The sequence below is a fragment of the Citrus clementina genome, unplaced genomic scaffold, assembly GCF_000493195.1.
Source record: "Citrus clementina cultivar Clemenules unplaced genomic scaffold, Citrus_clementina_v1.0 scaffold_8, whole genome shotgun sequence".
NCBI lineage: Eukaryota > Viridiplantae > Streptophyta > Magnoliopsida > Sapindales > Rutaceae > Citrus > Citrus x clementina.
This window is the reverse complement of record NW_006262022.1, coordinates 5,286,791-5,305,887: the sequence shown is the minus strand read 5'-3', so window position 1 is coordinate 5,305,887 and position 19,097 is coordinate 5,286,791. Positions and strand designations below refer to the sequence as shown.

The 19,097-nt window shown below is 33.6% G+C and overlaps 2 protein-coding genes and 1 pseudogene across 2 annotated transcripts; 1 reads left to right on the top strand and 2 right to left on the bottom strand.

Annotated features, from left to right (window-relative positions):
* Window positions 1-602: 602 nt before the first annotated feature.
* Window positions 603-2,253, bottom strand: LOC18035454 (7-deoxyloganetic acid glucosyltransferase). The gene is made up of 2 exons (XM_006423231.2): window positions 1,673-2,253; window positions 603-1,549 (listed from the first exon to the last, which is right to left on the bottom strand). The coding sequence occupies exons 1-2, from the start codon at window positions 2,160-2,162 to the stop codon at window positions 606-608; spliced, it is 1,434 nt and encodes a 477-aa protein (XP_006423294.1). The 5' UTR covers window positions 2,163-2,253; the 3' UTR covers window positions 603-605.
* Window positions 2,254-6,308: 4,055 nt separating this feature from the next.
* LOC112096281 lies at window positions 6,309-16,371 on the bottom strand (annotated as a pseudogene).
* A 1,450-nt stretch (window positions 16,372-17,821) lies between these two features.
* On the top strand, window positions 17,822-19,010 carry LOC18035601 (putative pectinesterase 11). Its single transcript, XM_006423230.2, has 4 exons — window positions 17,822-18,075; window positions 18,201-18,360; window positions 18,461-18,649; window positions 18,744-19,010. Exons 1-4 carry the CDS (start codon window positions 17,822-17,824, stop codon window positions 19,008-19,010), a joined length of 870 nt encoding a protein of 289 aa, XP_006423293.2.
* The last annotated feature ends 87 nt before the right edge of the window (window positions 19,011-19,097 follow it).

Below are 19,097 nucleotides of genomic sequence, written 5' to 3'. Positions count from 1 at the left end.
AGAATATTAAAATTAAGAATATTCTGATTAAGAATATTTTCACAACCTCAAAATAATATTAAACAAAATAATGTATGCTATATAACTAATAGTTACCACATGATCAAACTTTAGATTGTTTAATCTTGCATATACATTGTAACTTTTATGTTATAAGTTATCTAACCTATTTATACAGAATTCAACATCTAATGCCTGTGAAGAAGTTTAAATAAATTTTTATTTAAACAATCTACTGGTTTAGCACTGCCACTATAACGAATATTTATGTAACAACAAGAATAAATAATTCATACAACTGGGAAGACGTTGAATTCAAAAGTGGCAAGGCCAAAATAACGAAATGTTGAATTAGTAAATTTATGAATTCCACTATGTACTTCATTCTTTTCAGGCCAAATTTCAATAAACTTGGGGTTATTTCAGTGCTAAAATATGATTGTTAAAATAATAACATACAAGACCGTAAAATTTCCAATGATCTTATTAATACGAGCTACAGTTACTGAATTATTCTTTTGACTTTGGGCATTCACAAATCACAATAAGTTTTTTACCATTTCAATATTATTTTTCTATGAAAGCACTACATTAAATCATGTTTTTCAAGCCTTAAAAGCCATTAATCTTATGTCTTCAATCAACTTCTCCAGGTTACGATAAGAAGACCCGCCTTCCTTGACAGCATCACGAGCCATTTTCGCAATCTGAACCGTCGACTCCATGATCTTATCCCTTTTGTTATCCATCAAGTCCCTTACCAACTTCTCAATCGTCGATCTATCACACGTGTCCTTCATATCAAATCCAATCTTCCAAATCTCACTCACACACCTACTGTTAACTTGTTGATCACCAACTTGTGGCCAACAAATCATGGGCACTCCAGCTACCATGCTCTCCAAAGTTGAATTCCAGCCGCTATGAGTCAAAAACCCACCAATTGCTTGGTGGGCCAGGACCTCCTCTTGTGGAGCCCAGCTAACAATGCACCCTCTTTCCTTGGTCCCCTGATCAAGCTCCGCTGGAACTGGGCCAACACCGGACTCTCCATCAATCAAGTCCGATCTTATGACCCACAAGAACCCTTTTCCACTATTGACTATGCCATGCCAAAACTCTAAAATTTGGTCGCCGCTAAGCTTGATGAAACTTCCAAAACTGACATATAATACCGATCTAGACGGCTGAGAACCCAGCCACGTCATGCAACTTCTGTCCTCTTTCGATAAAACACAATTGTTTGACTCTAACGGGGATGACTCCACGGAGTCTTCTTGGATCCGCGACTTCAACAAAGCGTGTAGAGGACCAATAGTGTAAATTTTGGTCAAACGAGAACCCAGTTTTGACATGATAGGCCCTTCAATTTCGTTGAAGGTGTTAATTACGAGAGCTGAAGTTCGAGTCGTGGCAGAGGTATCCCTAATAAAGGTCTGCAAAATGGGATCATCGGGTCCTCCATGTCTACAAATGCTCGGAAGGTCTCTATTCCGAAAGATATTTTCCAGCTCCGGAATGCACGTAACGGACTTATCAAAGTTTTCATCTGTAATTTCACAATAGCAGGCAACATATTGCATGATGTTACATGTTACATGTACATGTTCAAATCAAGATTTCAGTATTAAATATATATTTTTTCAAAAAAAAATGAAAAAGAGAAACCGACCTGTGACCGGAAGTTCCCCTTCTTCAGCAAGCTTGGAAAAATGAAAGTCCGACCAGGAGCAGTAAGCACTGTACGGTCTAAAAGTGATTATAGGAATGTTAAGCTCTTCGGCAACGTCAATTGCAAAGGACATGATGCTGTCTGATATGATGCATGTTGGGAGCCGCCCAGGCGTCATCAGCAGCTGACGGAACGCCAGCTTTGACACGGGTTTATTGGAACAAAACCAGTCTTTGATGTATATGCCAAACCGTGGATTATCGGGCGGCAGACCGTCGGGGATCGATGTGCAGAGGAAGTTAGGGAAGTGCTTGTAGAAAGCAGTTACGTCAGTGTTGCCAAAGAGACGATCGTGGTACTGCTCAGTGTTTACGAAGGTGATTCGAAACCCTGCATGGCTAAAAAGCTTGGCTAGCGACAGCATGGGCTTTATGTGGCCATATGCAGGGAAAGGCAAGAGCACCACGTGAGGAACACGCGTTTGCTCCATTGACAAAACTTTAAACCTCAATTTCTTGTGGGAATTGAGGTACTAGAAACAAGAATTCATTTGATCAGCCCTTCACTTCACGCTAGCTATAAACAATACGGTAGTAGGGACATGGAAAATGAAGTATTGTATAAAACAAGAAGAAAAAAATAAGGTCCCTTGTTGGAAACAGGAAAGTTGACGTGTGATGTACAGATGTATAACGATCATATTAAACCTTATAATAAAAAATATATATCATTCTACCTCAAAGCTTTGTGATTGTTGTTTAATTATCTTCAATGTTTAGGTTAGAGAACCTTTTTAGCAAAGTGATCGTAAAAAGCTTCCGCTTAATTAGCATGTAAAATAACTCATTAGTCACAGCTTCTAGCGATTGCTTGTTAAGTCTATTAATAAGCTTAGTTCATTGGGTTACAATATGAATTTTAAGATAGATGGGTAATTAACATTAGAGAATTGATAATAGTAAGATTTAATCGAACGGTTGAAAATGAAAGATAGTTGCCAATGTTTGTACTTACATGCTAACGGCATCAGCTTCTCTAATACTCTGATGAAAGATCCGACTCGGCTTACACTATTCCGAGCCAATCCTGCAATCCTGTCCACTGATCGCATGATTTCCTCTCTTTTAAATTAATTCCATCAATGCTCTTACCATACTCTCAATCGTTGACCTATCACACGAGTCACGGCTAAGGTTTCATTTACAAAGAATTGAAGAATTGGGTCGTCTATTTCCTTTGACCTGCATGAGCTGGGTAGATCTCGAAGTCGCAAAATTGCTTCCACTTATACCACGCCGTTAATCTCCCTCTCCATGTCATCACCTGCGACATGCTTTCTGCTAGAAAAATTGAAAATAAATAAAAAGGCTAATTCATGCATCAAGACATCAAATATTTAATCATAATCACTAGCAAAACTAGATAACTCTATACATCATAGGCCTCGTGTGGCTAGGGATGACAAAATCCTTTATGGGTTTGAGGTCCCATCGAGCTCCACCCTAAATGAGGCGAATTTTGAACAATTTTTGGGGAATGGGGTGGGGAACGAGAGAAAAATAATCTTCAAATTTTTAATGAGGCGGGGTTTGATTTTGTATTCCCCACCCCTCCCCCACCTCAATCCCCATTATATATAAAAAAAATTAATTTTTATTTAATAGTTTTTATTTTATCAATTAGAATGGTAGTTAATAAATTTTCTTTTTATTTTTACCTAATATAAATAGACTATAACTAAAAGAAAACCCAATAATATAATTCTTATTTCACTCTAAAATATTGTTATGTTTTCTTTTTTCTTTTAAGGTGCTGCTCTCTTCAAATATTTTTCAGTTTTGATAACATTTAAAGATATTGTTTCAAACTTTTGAATTTTTTAAACAATTTAAATACTTTATAATAGGGTGATGATTTTATTTAAGTCTCTAATTTTTAATTTACTGAAATTATATATCCATACTTACTATAAAATAAGTATATGGGGAATGGGGTAGAGATAGGAAAATTATTCCCCACATGAGAATTTCCCATCCCCACCCCACTAAATTTATTAGGGAATGAGGTGGGAAATGGAGGTAAAATTTTTAACAACACCGATATTCTCACAAAGTTGCACACAAAGATTTGCACAAAACGATGCGTTTTGTTCAAGATTTAAAAGCCTCTTCGTACGTGCACCAAACAACCCACACGCACGTAACAATTGGCAGCAATGTTTGTCACTCGCGTCTGCCTCCTTTCACAACAACAAAATCCACAGAGCAACAAAAACCACAGAGCAACGAAAACCAAACAGCAACGGCTTCGTTCTCCCTCATTATCTCAGCACTGTCCTCACTATCTCAACTCTGTTCTCTCTCATTCTTGATGGTTATGTTAACTCAAAAACCACATTGAAGCAGTTTGTAAAGCAGTACAGTCATGTATTAAAGAGTAAAGTTCAAAAAGAAGTCGAAGAAGATGCCAAGTGTCTTTCGCAACAAATGCCATGCGTAACATCTTATGAGATGGAGAAACAAGTTCAAGATGTGTACACCATTTCAAAGTTTCAGGAGTTTTAGAAAGAGTTGACTGGAAAGATGTATTGCAAATTCGTCAATTCAATGGGTTGTGAACATATAGTCAGAGAAGATGTTAAAGTTGGAGAGTTTAAGAAACGAATTTTTTTTTTTAAGTACATTTTGGAAAAGAATTTTTTTTTTTTAAGTACATTTTGAAAAAGATAAGGGTGAGATCAGTTGCAATTGTTCAATGTTCCAATTTAGGGGAATTCTTTGCAAGCATGCCATAACAATCATGATACGCAATGACACGGAAGTACTTCCAAAAAAGTACATCCTATGAAGATGGAGAAAAGATGTGTGGAGATGCCATAGTAAGGTCAAAACGAGTCATGAGTTGCACAGTTACACAGATGAGCAAAAACAGTATGAGAAGATATGTGTTAGTTTTGCAGAAGTTGCAAACATGGATGCAACAAATGTTGAGAGTTCTAATCTTGTTTTGAATTGGATTGAGGACGTACGGAAAGATCTACCAAAGCCAATTCAATGCGGAGGTAATAACACGGGAATTTCGGGTCAAGGAAGTTGTAGTAACAGCATGAGAATTTCAACGAACGCAACTGAGGGAGTACGTGATCCAGAAGTAAGGCGTCGAAAAGGTCGTCCACCTTGTCAAAGAAAAAAGTCAACAAGGTCTACCAAACCTAAAAAGAATTCAACACGTTCGGACGTAGAAGTTAATTTTACCATTAATTAATTAAAATAAATTTATTACATAAATGGTGCTCAAATGATTTTTTTGTTGACTTTGCAGGATGGACATGCATACAATATATTATCTTCTCAAGTGTCTGCTGTAATTTCACAAGGAAGCAATATTGTAGCTGTAAGTGAGGCCGAATTCTTATCCATTTTCTTAATTTTCATAACTTAATCCTTACATATTTTGAAATATATTGTGGAATTTATGTAGACACTTTAAAACGTTGGAGGAAGTGATATTGGTACGAATATATACCCATATGGAATTACGAACTACTATAATGTAAGTTTTTCACCATATATATACTTTTTTTCATTTATTTTATCTATTGTATTTCTTATTATAACATAATGTTTGATTTTTTATAGCAGCATGGACATTTCCAGCAGTTACTCTTTCAGCAAGCTAATGAATATGAAGTGAATTCGGAGTTTCAACGTGATTTTGGAAAATAGCATTATACTTGTATTTTAATTATGGAGAATCATATGTTTAACTGAACACAATTGTGTTTTTTTTTTTTAATTGTATTACTCGGTGTGTAATGAAATTTTAACTAAATTTACAATTAATGTTAGAAGTACCTTAATTTTCATAAACTTAATTTTCAAATTAAAGTTGCAAATAAGAGAAAGTAATATGTTCAACCATAAATGTAATTTCCATTGCAAATAAGAGAAGTTATGCAATACCCCACACCCGATTTTGACCCTGTTGACCACCCTTATAAATTGAGAGAGAGAGAGAGAAAGGAAAGAGAGAAGACAAGAGAGAGAGAGGAGAAACCGAACCGGATCCAACCCGACCCGCGAGCGCGAACTGGCCGGTTCTCCCATTTTCGGCCATCGTTCCGGTCAAGGGTGGTACCGATTTGAAGCTTGAGAGACGACCAACGTATCCATGTCGTTTCCTTGATTAGGAGGATCCGCGAACGAGAATCAACCCGCGGACGTTGTTGATACCGACTCTGGACTTCGTCACTGTGAATGGAATATACAAAACTTATTTTCATAGATTGTAAAATGATTATTATTTTTATTTTTTAAGCATCTATCAGTAAGATACGCCCTGTAGAGGAATACGCCCTGTAGAGGTCGGGGCGGGTCGTTACAAGTTAATACATTAGTTAAATATACAATTTAAATACAATATATATTAAAATAGATATAATTATTTGTGGGACATATTTTACAATAACACTTGGTTGCGAACTTCGTTGAAGTTCTCTTTCAAGCAATTCAAATTTAAGAGACAAGCATTCCATTTGATGCCCTAGCTTGTGCACATCTCCTAGTAAGAGATCAATTTTATTCTCACTCATATTTCAATCTTCCACCCCTCGAAACTCATTAGATTCACTATTCCTCTAATCGTCGTCCCATTCAAATGCCCCACATCCTTTGCACTTCCAAAGCTTACGATTCAGATTCTCTCTTGTACGTGAAGTTTGTAAGATCTTATCATTGTAGCACTTTTCACAAGTTTTTATATGTGGATTTGGAACTTCACTCATGCTAGAGGACATTGTGATAGAAATATCCAACCAATTTAAGCAACTGAAAAAGGGAAAAAAATAGCCATAATAGTTAGTGAGCCTTAAGTAGCTGGAGGGGGAAAAAAAGAACACACCAGCTACTAATTAATTCCACAAGAAAAAATGGCCACGATTTTTAGTAGGCATTAAGCAACTGAAGGTGGAAAAAATAATTGGACAGAACAGTTAGTAACAATACTTGCCCGAGAACTAACAACCACAACAGTTAGTTTTTTATATGTAAACTTTATTTTTTGTAATTTTCCTAAACCTTCCCCTAATCATTTCTGTATTTTCGTAAAGTTTTCCCTAATCATCTCGCCATATTCAATCCAAACCTCTGACCGATAAATTTACATTTCCAATCACTTAAACCCCTGAAATATGCTTTCGCATTTGTAACCAAATCAAATTGGCTACAAGCAATTATTCCAAGCACATTAAGTCAACTAAATGCATTCACAAGCCATTATCACCATTCAAACAAAGTACACAACCACTACATCTGAGGTTAACTACCTGAATGAAAATGAAAAAAGCCAACTACCTAAAGCACACAGCCACTTCACGAATTGGAATGGTGACCACAAATTTCTTAAGCAAAATCTGAATGATTAGAATGAATTCCTAAATAACAATAACCAATAGTCGAAATAGGGCAAAATAAATGAATTCGTTCAACATCCAAAGCTAATATCAGTACAACCTAAAATCACTACACCCTCAACAATAACAATAACCATTCAAAATCCAAGTGGCCTAAGAAGCATACTAATTAATCTTCAATTAATCCAAGTGGCTGCATCTTTAATAAAGCAATAAATTGAACACTGACCTTAACAAGCCATGTTAAGCCGATTGTGTTGGGGGAGAGAGAGCGTTGTAGCTGAGATCGAGAGAGTGAGGGAGAACAGAGCCACCGAGAATGAGCGCGAACGGAGCCGAGAGAGTGTGGTAAAATAGATCCAGCGAGAATGAGGGAGCACGAAGTCGAGAGAGTGAGGGAGAATGGCGTCGAGAGAATGAAGGAGAACGGAGCTGAGACTAACGGGATAAGCTACTGGGATTTGTTGTGTTGACAGATCGAAATACGAGTACGCTGCTGTGTGGTTCTCGTTTTGTGTTGTTTTCCATTGCTGTGAAAGAAGGGAGACGCGAGTGGGAAAATGATGCTCTGAATTGGCGTGCGTGTGATGTTCGAAAAACAAACATGTGATTTTCCTTTTAAAGCTTGCACAAAACGCATCGTTTTGTGCAAACCTTTGTGTGCAACTTTGTGAGAACATCATTTTCGAATTTTTAAATGGGTGGAGAATGAGGTAAACCTCCGCACCCGCACCCCACTCCATAGCGATCCCTGCATGTGACCTTGTGCTGGGAATGGCAAGTTCAGCATGTGTAGTTCCACTTGCACTGTGTTGAACTTCAACCTCTCCATGTTAGTGATTTGTTTGTGTTTTTTGTTGAGATATATAAGCAATTAATTTTGTATCTTACTCCTGGACTATCTGCTTTGTCCAAAATAGTGAAATGGAAACAAAGTGCACATGCAATTGTTGCAGGAAAGACCACTTTTATCAATTATATATCATGTGCATGGTTCACTTTCTGGGTCTTGTACCCAAAACAACCGAGCTTAAAGAATGAGTCCTGCTAATAAAATAATTGGGCTAAGTTTTCCATAAAACAAAATGGGCTCGGCAATTCCGATTTCCAATGAGTACCCCTTTCTGACACCCATATGAATTTCTTATAAAATCCTTTTTTAACTAAAATTATTCAAATAATTAAAGAAAAATTATTTCATTTCTTAATTTTAATAAAAAGTTTAAATTAAATACTTAAAATAAATTGTTTTTTTAACAAATTTTTACACCATCTTATTTTCTAATTTATATTTCTATTTGAATTTATTTTTTTCAAAGAAGTTAGTAGAATTTAGAGTTATGAAGATAAAAAATTAAGTAATAAGAAGAAAATAGTTTAAGATCTTAGGAATTGTACGCATTTCATAATAAAAACTTGAAAAGATGCTATAACACCCGTTCCTTGTTTATTATAATTTATTTTTTCAAAATAAATTATAAGGGAATATCTATCACTAATAAAAGTATGTGTTTTTATAAAACTTAAACTCTTCCAACCTCTCTACGATTTAAAACTCTTTAATTAAACAAAAGTATAAAAGCAAAGGATTCTAGGGTTTTCTTTTATGCCCATTTGAAAGAAATTTTGAGGTATTTATCCTTCTTTAATACATTTTCTTTAATGCGATCTTATGTGTTTGATGATGAATACATACATTGTTCTTTTTATCATGAATGACTAGTTACGTATTATGAGGTATGAATAGTGTGATTTGATTATTGTTTTTCCTTTATTTTTTTATTTGATTTCTGCACAAAAGTTTCCATAAAATTAAAGTAGACATCCTAAGGTTTTCAATGATAAAATTTAACATTTTATGATGAAGTTTATTATGTCTAAAACAAACTTTTATGTATCATAAGTTTGTTTATATAAAAAAACAAGAATATTTTTATTGTAAACTATTCATGTAATAAATATTACTATGTCTAAAATGAGTAAGAAAATAACTTTTTAAAATATCATGGTTTATATGATATAATACATATCTTGAATATCAACAAAAGTTTATATTAAGCAGCAGATTAAAGGATAAATATAGGAAAACAATTTATGTCATCATGTATCTATTATGGTTTATGACCAATAAAGTTTACAATTGACCTGAAGAATAGTATTAAATTCTCCTTAGAATTTACAGAGAGAGTGATCAAAAGCTATTCTCATTTTCAAGTATACAACCATTCTCATTTTCTATCATAAAAGATGACTTGTTGCCGTGGACGTAGACCAAAGGCTGAACCATGTAAACATCATGTGTTCTTTATATTTATGTTTGGTTTATTATATTTTTAATTTGAGGTCGAGATTGTTCTTCATGTATGAGCTTACTTGAGTTACCCCAGTTATACTAATTATTTTATGAGACCACTAGAGCTATCCCCTAAATATACTTGAACTCCTCCTAAGCACACATTAGTCTCCCATATCAACTCCATAAATTAACTCCTATGGGGTTCTACTGAGTTCTCTCTATTGTTCCTTATATGACCACCTCAGTTCACTACACATATCACTTTAGTTCGCCATCTAGTATACCTCAGTTGAACCACCTGTCCAAACATTAGAAAAATACACCTAAACCCAAACTTAGTACAAGCACCCATCATTACTAGAAAAATAGGCTACCATGAAATAATTTTTGTGATAGAAATTAAAAAATTAATCATTTATCACAAGAATAAGACAAACACATGATAGAGTATTCATATATCATAAAGACATGATAGATTTGTGATAGTTTATTTATCTATCACATACATATGTAGTTTATTTATCTATTAAATACATATGATATCATATTAATATTTAATGAAACGAGGAGTTTATAATAGGCCAATTTGGGCATGGAATGACACTCTATCTTGAAACCGCTAAGAAAATTTTAAGTGTTGGATTCTTCTTTAACTTCACATGCCAAACCCTAATTTCTGAATCCAATCCTAATCACACACAAATACATAATCACACTGCCGACAACAAATTTGGTCCCCTGTTGTGCTGCTTGTCGACAACAAATTGTTGCTCTTTGTTTTCATCCAAATCCTTATTTCCCAGCTTGCTGGCTATTTCCACTTCCTTTTGTTTCATAGATTAATGGTTGTTGTTGGTAGCCCGCTACCTTTTTCAACTCCAAGCTATAGCTAATGTCTTTTTAACATAGATTTTATGGTGCGTTTACTTCATGGAATGGGAGTGGGGTGGAATGAGAATATGATGAAATAGGAATGAGGAATGAGAATGAGATTCCAATGTTTACTTGGCTAAAATAAATGAGAATGAGAATGTGCTGGAATGCCATTGATGTGTTTACTTGGCAAAATAAATGGGAATGAGGAATGAAAATGAAAATCAATTTACCAAAACACCCATAGGATTAAATAATGTAATTTTCATTAACTAGATACATATATAAATATTATTATAAAAATGATATTAATTAAAAAATAAAATTAATAATAATAATAATAAATGTTAATAATGATAATATTAATAAAAATAATAATAACAATAATTAATAATAACTAAAATAATAAAGTTAATAAAATTTAATAATAATAATAATGACATTTAAAATAATAAAATTAATTGTGATTTGAACGAGGGTAATTCGGAAAATATGAAAAAATTAAAGGAATACAAAAGTATGTTAGCCTAAAGGGATACACATAATATAATTTTGATGATAACAAACATGTGTCTTCAGTAAAAATAATAAATATTGTATTTCACATTTTCACTAGTTTTTGAAGGATAATATTTATGCAAGTGAATTAAGTGAAATCAAGCTCAATACACTCAACGGACAACGACGAAATCAAGAATAAAGTTTAGAGCTCAACGGATAAATTAGTGCGATAAATTCTTGTAAAGCCAGTATGATTTAATTGATGCATGATTTAACATTTGAGAAGCTCAAGAGATTAATTTAATTAATTACTTTTTATAAACTAAAAGGTTTTATTTTTATAAGATAAAGCACCTTGTGGCTTTGAGTAATTTGGACTTAAATGTAAAGTTTTGAAATCTTTGATTTTAATAAGTATTATTATTAAATTTCAGAGTTGGACGTTTTTACAAACATTTGAAATGTTTTGAGCCATACTATAATTTATGTATATTTTGGACCAAAGTGAAAGGTTTTGAGAACGCTGAGAAATATGGGTATTATGTTGAAAATGACCTTTTTGCACAATAATAATATCTTTGGGGCCATAGCATAATTTCAGAAAGTTTTGGAAAAATAATTATTCTTAAGAAATTCTGAAATTGGACCTATTTACAACACTTTATGACATTTTGGGCCGTAGTATAATTATAAAAAGTATAATTTTAGTGAACAGTATTACTGTAGCAAAATTCAAAAATAACGGTAATATCACTGTTCATGAGCGGCTAGCCGGATAAATCAAGCGGCTAACCGCTTGGGCGTGGGAGTTTACCTATAACGGCTAGTTTTCGAGCTTTAACTATAAAAACTCAACTCAAACTTCATTTTAATAACTAATACAAGGAAAAATAAGATCATATAACATATATTGAGCTTCCATTTCGCAAATCATCATTTATTGAATCATTATTGAGCTATAATTTGTTATCTACTCTTAAAGAGAGTTTCATTATTGTGATTTTCATTTCTCATCAAATTGTGAGTGTACAAGTGTGAGAACCACTTGGGGTGAAGAGATTGAGGAGTTAATCTCTTGTTGTAAAGGTCAATTGACACATTGGAAGTCAATTGTAAACATTTGAAGCATTGGGAGGCTTGGATAGTGAAATCCTCAAGCCGGGTGTGCTTGGAGGCGTGGACGTAGGCGGGGATAGCCGAACCATGTAAAAATCCTTGTGTTTGTTTTCTCTTCCCTTGCTCTTTTAATATTGTGCTTGATTGAATTTATTGTTTTTGATTTGATTAAGGCAATAGATTAAATTGTTGTGCGAATTGTATTGCATAATTGTAAAATCCCAATTCACCCCCCCTCTTGGGTTGCATAACTTGCATTTCAAAGTAAACATGAGTTTCATTCCTATTCCTTCATTCTCATTACCAACCCCCTCCATGGGAATGGAATTCCCATTCATTATTCTCAAATTGTGTGGGACCCATACATTTTATTCCCATTCTCAAATTACATTTTGCCAAGTAAACATGGGTTTCATTCCTATTCCTTCATTCACATTTTCTAAACCCTCAAGTAAACACACCATTAGACTTTGAGCAGCTGATCTTCTTCAAGTTCGAGCTGTTGCTATTGTCTTCTTTCGTGAGAGGTAAGTGGCGGGTTCCTTTTTTTTTTTTTTTAAAAAAAGTAACAGCTGCCATAAATTTCTTAAAACTTTTTAAAAAAAAGTAACAGCTGCCATAAATTTCTTAAAACTCCAATTGCTAGGACATTTATATATATTTTTTCATTTTCTATCATAATTTGTTTTTTTGCTATACAAGTTAATTAAGCAAAATTAATTTTCTTGATGTGGATCAAGTCAAAATAAAATAAAAGGCATTCTTATATTACTAGACATATGAAAAATCAATAAATTTGGATCTAATTTTTAGTTTTGTACATATTTTATGTAGTTTCAAACTTTACTTCTTACTTATATTAAAAGATCATTTGGGATTGCTATCTAAGAGATTTTTTGAAGGATGCAAAATCACTTATTATACAAATAATTTTGAAAAATATAAAAAAAAAAGTTTTTCAAAATTTGATTTTGAAATAAATTTTATCCTCAACAAAATTTCACATATATAATCACATGTATTATATAAACCCCAAATTATTATTATTTAATTTAAAAATAAAAACAGTAAATATATAAAGTAATGATGATTATAATGATTTTATGATCAGTGGAGACAAGCGCATCTCTTATTTCTTGCAGAACATTCTTTTCTGGTAAAATATTGAACAGCAATGTTTAATCTTCATCTCATCTATAATTTCCGATGATGTTACATATTGTCAATGATTGATCATGCATGGTTAGTAGTCAGCTAGTGCTATTAACTGTTTTGCAATTTGTTTTACTTTCTTCTTCCTTTACTGTCTTTGACTTTTTGGTTTTGTGGAGGATAACTTGGCAACTATATTGTTATTTTATGATAATGAACCAAAAACAAAAAAATTAATTAAATGGTATAAAATAATTAGTACGTTGATCACTTTGATTATGGCAATTTATAATATCACAATATTTATGTATTAAAAGAAATAAAATTACATTAAATGAAACTAGAATATGTTGTGACAAACCACTCATTTTGTTCTCACTAAATTTAAGTCAAATCAATATATGGAATAATTTTGTTACTTAGGATTTTATAAAATGATGGTATCAATCATCATTTCACCCATAGCCTTTGTGAAAACATATGTGACTTGCCATCCATATTTTCTTACCCTAATTACAATTAGATGTTAATTAAATGAAGCAGCACCAAATCTAAACAAAAATAATAATAAAGAGATGAGGGGAATTCTATTACCTTTCTAAACCCAATTCCTTCATTTTCTTTCGAGCATCTTCATCATTTTCAAGGGCTTGTTTGGATTTCACAGCCAACTCTATTTCTTTTTCAACGTCCAATTTTGGTTCAGTTTTGGAGTTATTGAAGTTTAATTCTCTTGCTATCGTATCCCCCATGCTGAATGGCTTCTCCATAATCCTTGTCTCTTTCCATTAACATATGCTGTGAATAATTTTGAAAGAAGGATAATAACATTTCAATCCCCGATTTCTGGCAAAAGCTTAAGGAAACTAAAATTGCATTTTGCCTTTCACACAGGTCCTGCTGACTTTTGCGAACATTATAAGTTTTAGACACACTTGCCTGTTGATACGTGCACAAAAACCTTAAGCTTCTTGCACTTCTTTGCAAAATTCATGACATGGGAAGGTCCTCTTGTGTTTATATCGATAGCAATGTCATATCTGCAATTACAAATTAAAGTACTTGATGCCACTTAGATTATACATATAAATAATTACGTACAATATTTTTTTTAAAAATATATACTGTCGCGTAGCGAGATTTCAAATCACTAGAAACAAATTTAACTTACTGTAAAAAAATAGATTTTTCTCGCAAGTATTTTTAAATAATCAGAAAAATATGGTAGGCAGAGAAAAAATAACTATAGACCATATTAATATATAATCTTGTATGATCTGTTATATATAGAATAATATAACATGATATTTAAATTCTAAACATAATAATAGCGAAATAAATTCAAAGTATGGGGCAAACCAAATTTTTCTGTAACAAAGTTTTACAAATATTACCTAATATTAATAATATCAACCGTTGACTAACAATGAAGGTGGAATTCTTTCTTTTTTCTTTTTCATTTTCTGAAAAAATAGGGGAGCGGCAAAAAATAATTAGTTTTTCCCTTCCCTCCTATAAGATTGCAACTCGAGTAACTACTTAAATAAAATTACTTAAAAACCACTTTGTGAATTGAGGACCATCAACCTAACTAGTGACCAATGGAACTTAAGTCTTTGGTGCAAGAATTTTTTCTTTACAATTCCTGTAAAATTGAGTAATGATAGACATTTTAATTTTTTTTAATCCCAAATAGTATGTCATTTATTGAGTGGTAGGTAATTATTGGCAAGATCTAAGTGAATTAGTTGTATTATCTCATCAACCAATTGATCAATATTACATCATTTGATTGACTTTATTTAACTTGATTTTGGTAGGCAAAACCACTGTCAGACTATCCATCCATTATGCTCGAAAAGAAAAGCATACCCTGCACCTTTTTTAGGTTAACTTGATAGTTTTTTGAAATAAAAAAATTTAGAATGTGTAGTATTACTCTAAAATTTTATTTGAACTCCTTAATTAACTAAGTCGTCATTGATTTATTTAATTATTTTTTAGTTGAATGAGAGAATTTGTTTGAGATAAGCCGCTTAATAATTCTCAAATTAGTAATCCATATTCTTTATTTTTGTTTTTCATTTTGCTTTTAAACAACATTTTTCGCTCAATCATTCTACTTGCTCATTTATTTTGACATTGATTGTGCAAGAATGAAAATGCAATTGTGAGAATAGATGATATTTACACTTTGCTTACTATAGTCGTGCCAGTCATCCCATCCTGGTGGCTGTATTACACCAGACATGTAAGTAAGGGCATAAACCACCCTAGAATAAGTCCCCCATGGCCTTCCAAGTACTGCCTTCCCAACACCGGTAATCTTGCAACCCAAGAAAGTGATTCCAGTTTTTTCTTCTGGCAACACTTTTTTTTGGGCAGTGATAGCTCCATTCCCCGTGGAAAGAGAATGTATATGACAACTCTGTAAAAGAGATAAAATTGTTGAAAATTTTTGGTTTTTAGGGGGAAACTGTAATTGAACTTAATGAATTATGGTATCTAAGTTCTTTCTCTGTAGTCTATGAAGAACACTCACTTCAAAGAGGGAGGCAGCATCTCCACAAATGAAATCCGTGGCTCCTTCAATGTAACAGTTGCAGTAGTAATGGTTTCCAGTATCATCCAAGAGAGTATCTTGATAAGACAGGATCCTGCACCCATAGAATGCTGCTCTATCTGCTGACACTCTTAGTGCAACAGCTTTGCCGGCTGACCCATAAGTGTTCTGTTGATGTTGTTCAAGATATAAATTAGGAGATCTACTATGATTCAGTTTTCAAATTTTGCATGCAACTAATCATAAAGTTAATTACTAATTTAAAAAATGAGCATCATAATACCAACACTGAAATATAATGCAAGTAAATACCTCAATGGTTAGAAATCTTCCAACGAAATCATCTGCCAACACAGTGAATGTTGCAGATTCAAAAATCTCCCCACCATCACTCCAAGTTATTATGGTGCTAGAAGCCTTTGTGCCACTTATCGTAATGAAAGGCTTATCAGCAGGAACAGCAATCTTTTCTCTGCAGACGCACATGCAATAAAATTTCCATATACGGTCAAATTAAGGCAGCCGGAGATACCAAGCTTGCAAATAAATGTACCTGTATGTTCCTGGCTTAACTCGGATGAAAACAGTTTCCGAGTTATTAGACGGCACAGAATCAATGGCATCCTGTATCTTCTTAAAATCTCCTTTGCCAGATTGATCAACTGAACGAGAATGGCAGTAGACAAATCCATGGAGCTAGTAGCAGCAGTGCTGGTAGCCATGAGTGAAGCAAAAACAATTGTGGCCAGAAACATAATGTTAACATACTTCATTGTAGCAGAACCCATGTGCATGTGCTCAAATTTTAATTTGTTCTCGATGGAGTTGAAAGAATAAAATCTCCAATAAACTAAATATGCTTCAGGGAAGGAACGAAGCAACGTTGCACAGAATTTACTGAGGCATTTAGGTTTGTAGACCTTATTATATATGGCATGCCCAGATGAAAGTCGACCAAATTGATGGCTTGTAGCCGATTTCTTGCAGTTGAACTAAAAGATGGCCATCTTAACGTAAACATTAAAGTACATTAGAGAATTAAGGATACTGTGAGCAGAAGCATCACTAGCTGATTTTGCTTGAAATACAAGATTGCATAACGTGTGTGAAATCTTAGTTTACGTGCTACATGATTACTTATTCAGGTCCAGTCATCACCCATCAGCGATGAGATTAATTGCAAAAGTAAAAACTCAGAAAATTTTCTATCAGGCCATGTTGTATTTGTTAGTTAATCTTGACATAATTAACTTAATTATTCTCCGTACTCGACTGCAGCTTTCCCATTAAATTAAGTTGGTTGTTTATTGAACATGATCAAACCCGCCTACCATTTACAGCATTTATACTATTGCTTGCATGTATTGTTTATGGACGAGGATTTGTTTGGTCATTTCTGACGAATGAAAGTCGTATACGTAGTTACCTTGATTTGGATAAAGAGTAAGAAACAACTATATACTCTTAATTTGGAACAGACACTAAGCAGAATCAAATCAGACTCCATGTAATTGACAAATCTTGTAGCTTCTGTTTTAAGGGGGCCGATGAACCAAAAGTAAGGAGCCATATAAATGTCAAAAGAAAATTTTCAGTTTTAAGGCATCGGAGGGATGGCAAAAGATATCAGCAAAGATTCCATGTCACATGAAAAAAGCTTCAAGCCCACGTCCTTAGAAAGTTAATATTATTGTGGCAATTAAAAATGATATTAATTAAGGAAAAAAATTAAAAATTTTAAATACAAGAAAAATCAAAAGGTTAATGTATGATTTCACGGGCAAATAATAGCCAAATACGTGATAATAATAGTTTGGTTTCTATAATATTGCCAGCTCACAACCGTTGGATATAAGGTTTTATTATTAATATTTTTCAAAGTCAAGAGCTGTTAACTCCCTAAAACAAATAACAGTTTATGGACTACAACTAAAAAAGGTATTCAAACTTACAGGAAAGAACTATCATTCTCCTAAATTAAAAGGCTATCTAAATTATGTCATTGTCTATCTGTATATGTTAACTTTAGATGATAGCTGAGGGTGAGAATGAAAAATCGTCCAGTCTCAAGTGATGTTAACATGACAAGTCATATGACAGCAACAATCTCTAAATAGACCTATCTTTATTTGTTAGTTTCTAATTAAGTAGAGTAAGTAAAGGTTTATATCTAATTTCACCTGGGGGCAGGGAAAGCCATATATTGAAAGGTGTAGAAAAAGTTGATCATTAACGTATATGGGTTCTGTTACAATGAAGAATTATAGTCAAAATGTTAGCATTCTGTTTGTTGCAACAACAATTGTTTTTGCTTCAATCACGGCTACCTGCGGCTCCACTGCTACAATTCCCAAAGATTTCTCCACTGCTGTTCTCATTAGAGTTGAAAAATACGGCAGAGGAGATTTTAGGACCATACAAGAAGCCATTGATTCTGTACCAGATAATAACTCAGAATTGGTTTTCATTTCGGTTGCCCCAGGAATTTACAGGTCAATAATTAAATGTTACATTTCTTTTATATATATTTTCAATTGAATTTTGTTGGTTTCAATAGCTGGAACTCAATACACAATTTCTTCTATATGTTTGCATGTGCTTGATCATATATATGCAGAGAAAAGATTATTGTGCCTGCTAATAAGCCCTTCATAACAATCAGTGGCACAAAGGCATCTCGCACCAAAATAACATGGAGTGATGGTGGCTCCATCCTTGATTCTGCAACTCTCACTGTGTTGGCTTCTCATTTTGTTGCGCGATCTCTAACGATTCAGGTACGTATTTGCTTTGCAGTATTCGTATATGATCAAGTCCTTGATTGCTAGCCATCATTTACGTATATAACTTATACCTTGAAAAATTAATATATTACAGAACACATATGGATCATACGGCAAAGCAGTTGCGCTAAGAGTCTCTGCAGATAGAGCAGCATTTTACGGCTGCAGGATCCTGTCTTACCAACATACACTGCTAGATGACACTGGAAATCATTATTATAGCAAATGCTACATCGAAGGAGCCACGGATTTCATCAGCGGAAACGCTAACTCCCTCTTTGAAGTGAGTACTCATTCTCATTACGCTACCTTAATTTCCAGCATAAACAATTAATTAATTAAGTTTCACAACATTGACTCATGACCTTAATTTGCAGAGATGCCTTATACATTCTCTTTCCACGTGGGGCGGAGCTATAACTGCTCAGAAAAGAGTGTCATCAGAGGAAAACACTGGATTCACTTTCTTGGATTGCAAGATTTCCGGCGTTGGTAAGGCAGTGCTTGGAAGGCCCTGGGGTCCTTATTCTAGGGTTGTGTATGCCCTGACTTACATGTCCGATGTGATACTGCCCCAAGGATGGAATGATCTGAACGACCATGCCAAGCAGAAGTATATCATTTATTCAATTAATCTGCTTTAATAGTATGTGTACCAAATTGAAATTAACCACATATAGGCCAGGTGTTTAACTTGTTTCATTGTTTTTGATGTGTTGATTTTGCAGAAA

What these genes read in the sequence shown, in the direction of transcription:
- LOC18035454 (XM_006423231.2), bottom strand. Translation starts at nt 2,162, where the DNA reads ATGGAGCAAACGCGTGTTCCTCACGTGGTGCTCTTGCCTTTCCCTGCA. An exon ending in AGGGGAACTTCCGGTCACAG is followed by an intron (nt 1,550 to 1,672) that starts GTCGGTTTCTCT and finishes GTGAAATTACAG; the next exon opens with ATGAAAACTTTGATAAGTCC.
- LOC18035601 (XM_006423230.2), top strand. Translation starts at nt 17,822, where the DNA reads ATGGGTTCTGTTACAATGAAGAATTATAGTCAAAATGTTAGCATTCTG. An exon ending in GTTGCCCCAGGAATTTACAG is followed by an intron (nt 18,076 to 18,200) that starts GTCAATAATTAA and finishes ATATATATGCAG; the next exon opens with AGAAAAGATTATTGTGCCTG. An exon ending in CGCGATCTCTAACGATTCAG is followed by an intron (nt 18,361 to 18,460) that starts GTACGTATTTGC and finishes AATATATTACAG; the next exon opens with AACACATATGGATCATACGG.